The 8,575-nt window shown below is 54.7% G+C and overlaps 1 protein-coding gene across 1 annotated transcript; it reads right to left on the reverse strand.

The window, feature by feature from the left end:
• Window positions 1-3,985: 3,985 nt before the first annotated feature.
• Window positions 3,986-8,575, reverse strand: LOC308160861 (uncharacterized protein C4orf54-like; the record flags this gene model as incomplete). Its single annotated transcript, XM_080534794.1, has 1 exon — window positions 3,986-8,575. One exon carries the CDS (start codon window positions 8,573-8,575, stop codon window positions 3,986-3,988), a length of 4,590 nt encoding a protein of 1,529 aa, XP_080390920.1.

Raw genomic sequence — 8,575 nt, forward strand, 5'->3', positions numbered from 1 at the left:
GTATATATTGATTGTTGATTATACAATAGTATAACAAGCACTAATACTACAAATCCTGTAGGCACCTCAAATTATTCATTCATGTCTTATTAAGAGCTTATTAACTGCTTGTTGCTTATGTCATTCGGCAAATGTTAGAATTATAACAGATATATTGATATATCTAACATTTTTAACAGAAAATGTGCTAACTGATTAATCAACTGAAATGTATTAACTCCAGATAAAGTGTTGTAGTCATGACAACCAGTGCCTTACAGTGTCAACAAAGCCACCACTAATCATTTTTGCTCTTATTTCTGTTTTTCTTTTCTTGATGTGTTTTGAACAAACTATGTATCCTTGTGTCTTTTTCAGTTTCTTTTTTTTTGTGCTATCCTACCTTTTTGCCCCATGGATATGATTTTGTTTGTGGTTTCTTTTATCTTATTTACATGTATCAAGTGTTATATTGAAACCTAGCTATTGTTTATGTTATATTGAAACCTAGCTCCACCACTCTCTCCAGCTCTCAGCAGCCTCACCCTCACAGAGCACGAGGTGAGACGCGTACTGAAGGCGGTGGACCCCAGGAAAGCCTCGGGGCCGGATGGCGTCCTGGGACGGGTGCTGAGAGACTGCGCCGACCAGCTGGCCGGGGTTTTCACCAACATCTTTAACCAGTCCCTGTCCCAGGCCACCGTCCCACCCTGCCTGAAAACCTCAACTATCATCCCAGTCCCGAAGAAAAGCACGGTGAGCTGCCTAAACGACTACCGCCCGGTGGCACTCACACCAATCATCATGAAGTGCTTCGAGAAACTAGTCCGGGCCCACATACTCACACGCCTCCCGCCCAACCTGGATCCATACCAGTTCGCCTACAGAGCCCACAGGTCCACAGAGGACGCCATAGCGACGACTCTCCACGCCACTCTATCCCACCTGGAGAGGGGAAACAGCTACGCGAGACTGCTCTTCGTGGACTTCAGCTCCGCCTTTAACACCATCCTTCCAGACAGGCTAGTGACCAAACTACTAGACCTGGGTCTATCACACTCTATATGTGCGTGGATCAAGGACTTCCTGACCGACCGCCCCCAGAGGGTGCGGGTGGGCCCCCACACCTCCACAGCCCTCAGCCTCAGCACTGGGTCACCCCAGGGCTGCGTGCTAAGCCCCATCCTCTACAACCTCTACACCCACGACTTCACCCCCATCCACCCCAGCAACTACATCGTAAAGTTTGCAGACGACACCAGCGTGGTGGGATGTATCTCGGGGGGGGACGAGGCGGCGTACAGGGATGAGGTAGAGCAATTGAGCAAGCTGTGCAAGGTTAACAACCTGCTGCTAAACAAGTCAAAGACCCAGGAATTCATCGTAGACTTCAGGAGGAAAAAGTCCGAGATCCTGCCCCTGCTCATCGACGGAGAGAGCGTGGAGATAGTCTCAAACCTCCGATTCCTGGGACACAACATGCGGGATGACCTGGCCTGGAAGGACAACACTAAAGGCACCATCAAGAGGGCACAACAGCGGCTATACACCCTGAGATGCCTCAAGAAACAACACAGCAAGAAGGAGATGCTGGTGGCCTTCTACCACGGCGCAGTGGAGAGCATCCTCACCTTCGGCATCTCCAACTGGTTCCACAGCTGCACGGCAGCGGAGAGAAGCGAGCTACAGAGAGTCGTGAGAACAGCACAGAAGATCACCGGCGCCCCCCTCCCCTCTCTGGAGGAGCTGTACAAAACACGCTGTCTCAGGAGGGCCTCCAAGATCTCCAAGGACCCGACCCACCCTGGGCACGAACACTTTGTCAAGCTGCCCTCGAACAGGAGGTACAGGACCCCGGCCGCTAAGACAAACAGACTGAAGGACAGCTTCTACCACAGGGCCGTCAAGGCCCTGAACACAGAAAAGGCCTAAGTTCTGGGCCCAGGACAGTCCGGACGGATTGTATGGCAGCTAGTGCTGAGGCACAAACATGTACATTTTCAAGCCTGCAAACTGTGACACTTTAAAATAATGTGAAAAAATACTTTCTTGTGAAATATGACAACCCTAGTTGACTATCTGTGCAGTATAGTACAGTGGATTGTGTACATAGCCTCTATTGATGTAAACCAGCTCCTTACCTTCTTGTGATTTTATGCATCTATGCTTTTTCTAAAATGTGTTTCTTTTTCCTTTCCTAAACACCAGGGGAGCCACCCCTCCTAAATTTCGTTGTTTGGTACCTGTACTGTAGCAATGACAAATAAAGTCTATCTATCTATCTAGCTATTGACGGGAGTGGAACTATGTACAAGCCTGCTGGGCTTCGTTCCCTCCTTGCACCGTTTCATGTGTGCTAAATAAACTAAACTAAACTGAACTAAATAATCATGTGATCCATCCATTAGTAACTATTTAGTAACATAACCTGTTTAATAATAGCAGTTCATTAGCACTGTATACAGTATTTGGACACCTCATCATCAAGTATCCCTGACCCTGTATCATCTAAAATATCCAGTATGTCAGTATTGAACTGCATCACTGGATAATTAGTCTAAACTATTAGTCTAACTAAACCGTCAATATAGATGTATGGATGATGGTGGATAGATAGATTAGACAGACAGACAGACAGACAGGCAGGCAGACAGACAGGCACACAGACAGACAAGCAGACAGACAGACATACAGACAGACAGACAGACATGCAGACTGACACCTACTGCATATAGACACATATAAAAATACACAGACAGACAGACATGATGCTGTCAGTGATTGTTGGGTGACCTCTGACGGGTGTAAATGCACACAAATACACACACACACACACACACACACACACACCCACACACCCACACACACACATACACACACACACACACACACACACACACACACAGAGAGAGAGAACACACCGTGCTCTCTGAGCCACTATGGAAAATAGCTTACCACTGTACTCTGTCATGTAGAGAAAAGCTACCTGCCTGCCAGTCTATCGCCAGACCCCCCACCCCCAGTCAGAGTGGCCCAGCATCAGGTTACCCCAGGGGAGATTGCCGGGGTCGGGGGCATGGGGTGTTGTGTGTCTACTAACACCTCCACCCATAGCAGTTACATTAGCGCCATTTACCACACCGCCACACCAATATGGAGCTGGACACCAGAAGAATTTATGCTGAGGCTCCACCCTGCTCTACCGGGGCTAGCTGTACATTATCCTACAGCCAAGATCACCCCCAGCCCTCTCGAAAATAACTGTGTCATTTGATCGAAAACCATGTCAGAGGTTAATAACTATGACCATAACTCAAGCCTGCTAACTTTGGATAATCTGAATATGTATCGCTAGCTTCTTAGTGTATGAGGTAACAGCCGGTGCTTTCCTGTCAGAACCTCAACCCAGTTCAGCTGATGTAACGGACACCGGTCCTGCCCAGAACCATGCCCCCCCAGAGAGAGAGAGAGGGGTGGTCTTATAAGGGAGCCTGGCTCCTGACAGTGTTGAGGCGACGGAGGCGGTCTGGTCTTGGTCAGGGGGTCTGTGGGGCGATACATGGGGGCCCTGGTTTCCCAGACACAGGTTAAACCTCCTCCTCAGACACACAGCTACTTTAATGGAGATTCTGCATTGAATGTGTGAGTCTAGGATCAGGCTTAATCTGTGTCCTGGACCAGGCTTATTCTGTGTCTAGGACCAGGCTTAATCTGTTTGCAAAACCAGGTTTAGTATAATACAGGACCAGGTTTAGTATAATACAGGACCAGGCTTAATCTGTGTACAGGGACTATGTTTAGTATAATACAGGACCAGGCTTAATCTGTGTACAGGGACTATGTTTAGTATAATACAGGACCATCTTTAATCTGTGTACAGGGACTATGTTTAGTATAATACAGGTCCAGGTTTAATCTGTGTCCAGGACCAGGACTAGTGTAGGTCTAGTATACAGAGGAGACGAGACTCACGTGGTCAGCAGAGGCTCCGCCCCCGGGCCGCCGGTTACCGGTGCTCGACCACGAAGCTCATGGTGGTCCCGTCGAAGGAGGGCGGGGCCACGATCCTCGGACCCTGCTGCGTGATGCTGATGACCGGCTTCCTGTTCGCTGTCGCCGCCGCCGCCGTCGCCATGGCTCCCCGCGCCGCGCCGCCCAGCTTCCCCAGGGTCACCGGCATCGGCAGCGTGGCGGTAGCGTGGACACGCCCCCCCGTGGCGGTGTAATACGGGCTCTCCGCCACCGCCCCTCCCCCCGCCGCGGCCTTCCCCACGGCGGCGTCTGCGGTGTGTGGCGGAGCCAGGCTGATGACGGGACCGGGGACAGGAAGCAGGGGGGGCGGAGACAGGAAGCCCGGGTAGATCATGTAGGTGGGCGCAGAGGCGGTGTAGGCCCCGGGGGGGAGGGCCAGGGGGGACATGGGGGACACAGACAGGGGGACCGGGAGGACGGGGGAGACCGGGGCGGGGACGGGCGTCTGGGGGACGGTGACGGGGACGTCCAGGAAGCGGCCCGTCTCCGGGTCGTACAGGCGTCGGACGGCGGGGACGGCGAGGGGCGTGTCTACCAGGTAGAAGTTCCCTGTGATTGGGTCTAGGAGCATCTTCCTCTGGCTGGGGGTGGGGCTGGGGGTGGCGGTGTGGCTGGGGGCGGGGCTGGGGGGGTTGGGCTCGCTCCCCCCCACCGACGAGAAACAGAACACCTGGGGCTGCTGCTGATGCTGCTGCTGCTGCTGCTGCTGGGGGACCACGCCCCCCGCCGTCGGCAGCGCCGGGTGGCGGCGATGGTAGATGGTGGCAGTGGTAGGAGGGGTGGGCATGTTTGGGGAGCCCGTCTCCATCCTGAACCTGGGTTGACCTCCGCAGGCGAGGACACTGACCCCAGGAGGGTGGGGCCTGGCGACCGTTGGTAGTTTGGTCTCACCGCCACACCTGGGCCCCCCCATCACCCTCAACCTTGCCCCCACCCCCACAGGCATGGTCAGGTAGTTCTTCTCAGAGTCTGTGTTGCCAGGTTTGCAGGGCCGAGGGAGGGATGGGGCATGGCTCTCTGTGGGACTGGCTCTCAATCTGACCCTGTCCACCGCAGCTCGTTTTGGGGGGACTATCTTCAGCGACAGGGGGGCTCCAGAGGGTTTAAACGGGGCTTGAGCCTGAGGAGGGGGCCTTAGTGACGCGTCATTAGCGACTGTCAGCTTCTCACTGCGCCCGACGTGAAACACGCTTTGGTTACTGAACTGTTGACTGTGCTGCTGCGGCGCCTGCGTCTGAAACGCCTCCTCTGCGTACGGGACGTGTATCACCCTCTCCTCCTGACCGGCGCTTGTGTCTGACAGGGGAGGGAACCTATCGCCGTGTGCGTCCGAGCTAGTCAACCTATCACAACGGGCCGCTGCGCTAAGAAACTCTTCTAGCTCCGCTCTGCCGCTGCCGCCCTGCTCCTCACGGGCGATGAGAGACAGGACGTGGCTGTCCGTGATGGGCCGAGGCGCCTGGGTTTTGCGCTTCCACTCGTTCCTGTCGAAAATGTACAGCTGTTCCATCGTTTTCACTGCAGCCTTCAGCTTCTCCAACGCCGCCTGTTTAGGGACTTTAGACTGCGGTTTACGTTCACCTGCCCCGTCGGTGGGTTTTTCCTGCCTCTGTTTCGCCGTTTTTGTTTCAGGGTTCAGGTGAGATTCCAACTGGTCGGGGTTGGGCTGCTTGGCGAACACGAGTGCCAATCGACCAGGTGCCCGGTGTGGCGACGTGGGTTCGTTTGGCGCATCAGCCACATGTGGATGTTGATTTAAAACACTGCTCTTGGTTTTTACAGAGTGGCATTTTATGATAATCGGATTGGGGGAGGGATTCTTATCGGGCTCTTTTTTAGTGGCTTTATTATCTTCAGCGCCGTTATCCAGTGCGACAAAACTATATGGGAAACTAAGGTATGAACTTTTAACGAGTTTGCGCACGTCCCTCACGTGATGAATCGGCGTTTGAAACTTACACTTGTTGTCCCTAATGTCCCTGACGGTAAAGTGTGGCACTTTAGTGTGGCACACCGCCGCAGCGCCAAGCATCACCGGGCATTGTGCCTTTAACGGATGCACAGAGTGGTGGCCTATATTAGGGGTTAACAAGTTGGCAATATTGAACGGATTGGCTTTATTTTCTTTCACGCTCCTCAAGCATATTTTCATCTCAGGTGCCTTTGACCCTCTCCCCTCTCCTCCCGTGTCCACCGTGGCGCGCGCGTTGTTGTTATCGGTGTTCTCCCGGCGTTCCGCCGGCTCTACGGTAGCTGCGATGCTCTTGGACACCACTCCTCCCGCCTCCGTGTCTTTCGAGAGTAGCTGGGAACTCGGAACAAACAGTTGAGACAGTTTAATCAGCTTGTTATTCCCACCCGTCGTGTCCATCTCCTCCCTCTGCGGCTCGAGCTCCCCGTCTCTCCACGATTTGAACGCGCTGTTCTGGCTCCGGCCGAGCGCGCCTCTCGTGAGCTCCCCGGTGTCCCGTTTCACATCAAAGCCCGTTTCAGCAGCGGGCTGGACGCACTCCGGTGCCCGTGCGTCACAGCTGCCTCCCCGCTCCCTCATGGGTTCGCAGGAGGCAGGTCTGCTGTCCGACGCCCCCGATTCATCCGTGGAGTTACTCGCGAAGCCCGAGCCACTTTCCGAGGTCTGCCGGTGCACGCCTCTCCCCACAGCCCAGTCTTTCACGTCTGGGCCGTTGCTTGGGAAGCAGGGAGACTGGGACTGCGCATGCGCCTGCGCCTGGAACCTGTCCCTGATCCCCCCCCGCTCCATCTTGCGCTCGTGCTCCAACTTCATCTTTTTGGAAATGACATTTTTCAAAAGGCTTGAGGCGAAGATGGCCTTCTTGTGCGTGTCCTCCACGTTGTCTCCTACATCACCGCCGGGCTGGCCCGCCTCGCACCCCGGTAACCTCGCTGGCACGGGCCCGGTAACCTCATCCACCGTGGAACGTGATCCGCGCGCATTTTCCGAACATTTGGGAAGCCTCCCGAGCTCAGGTAACCCCGCTTCTACATTGCAACGAAAATTCAACGTCTCCGTTAAAGTTATGACCTCACTCCGGCCCGGTTGGAACGCGCCTGATAGTTCTATCTGCTGGCTGGATGAAGACGCGTGACGCGGACTCGACACCTTCCTAGGCTGGGGCACGTGCCCACTCCCTACGGCCGTGCCCTTTGCCCTCGTGGCTTTATAATCCGTGTTCTTACTCATCTCGAACATGGCGGTGGTGGAACTCTGGTGAGCGACGCTGCTCTGCTCTTTCCCTGGCTGCGACATCACGTTGGACATGTTGCCATAGTTCAGATCCACAAAAGCGGACCATTTGTTTAATCCGAGGCCGTATTCTGATATTGAAGATGATTCGCTGGATGTGCTCAGGTTGAGAGCGTCGAAATAAGGGCAGGCCAGACTCCGGAACGACTTGGCGGTTAAATTACGCACCTCCTTATCGGCGTCGTCCAGCTCGCTAATCGAGCCGGACGTGCCGCTGGAATATTCGTTGACGTCTTTGCCGCGCAGTTTGGTGGCCAGGTGTTGCCGTCCCGGCGCCGGGATAAAGCTCGGGACTTTGTCGCACATCAGCGCCTCGGCTCGAGCGTCGTTAATGGCTCGCGAGGAGGTCTTGATTGACAAGTGAATTTGCCCCGGATTCCCACTGTTACCGTTTGGGTGTTTGCACATCACGCTTTCTGAGTCTGAACTGGCGCATTTGTCCGAATCGCACAGGTCGCTCTCGAACTCCATGCTGACCAGTGCCGCGGTGCGTTGGTGCGCGTTATTATGAGACTGATGCGCCTTGCCACTGTTGCTCCTCTGCCTCCGTCCCTGCAGGATCAACCTCCCCTCCGCCTTGGCGTCGCTTTCGAAAGAGGCGTAATCCACGAAGGAATAAACCAGATTATCATCCTCCAGGTCCCAACGGGTGCCCCGTCCGAAGTCGTAGTCGACGTCGTGGTCCAGCTCGGTCAGTTGGATCTCGTGCGTCGTGATGTAGTGGGACTCGTCCTCCACCGTAGTGTCCGTCGCGCACTGGTCCGACTCTGACATGACCACGCTGGTGGCGTCGTCAGACTCCGTCGTGCTGTTCAGATACGGTATGTCGGTGTACCGGAGCTCCTCGCTCTCGCTTGGGACCTGCTGCAGGGGGCTGTAATCACGCGGCACCGGGACATCATCGGTTTGGAGTTCTGTCGTCTCGCCGTTTTCAAAGTTGGGAAGCAACGGAGGTCTGTCGGGCACGGGGCCGGTGTCTTCCCAGTTGTCCTTCGAATACATTTTGTCCACACTGTCGTCGAGCTGCTCACGACCTCCGGGGCTCCGGTCTCCCGAGGTGTCACTGTTGCATTCGAACACCGCCAGCTGGTTCCCCTCGCCGGTGAAAGTAACTTTCACGGTCTTGGTGCCCTCTGATTTCATATCGGGCGAGTCGCCCCCCAGATCCACGTAGTTGGACTCGTCGCGTGTGGCCTCAGTGTGGCGCAGTGTGTCCTTGTCCTTGTCGCCGGGGAGCAGTTTCTTATAAAGTCCGGGGTCGTCCTCGCGGTAAATGAGAGTTTTCTCCACTGCTTCCAT

Source organism: Nansenia antarctica (assembly GCF_963989245.1).
Source record: "Nansenia antarctica genome assembly, chromosome: 6".
In the NCBI taxonomy this organism is placed as follows: Eukaryota; Metazoa; Chordata; class Actinopteri; order Argentiniformes; family Microstomatidae; genus Nansenia; species Nansenia antarctica.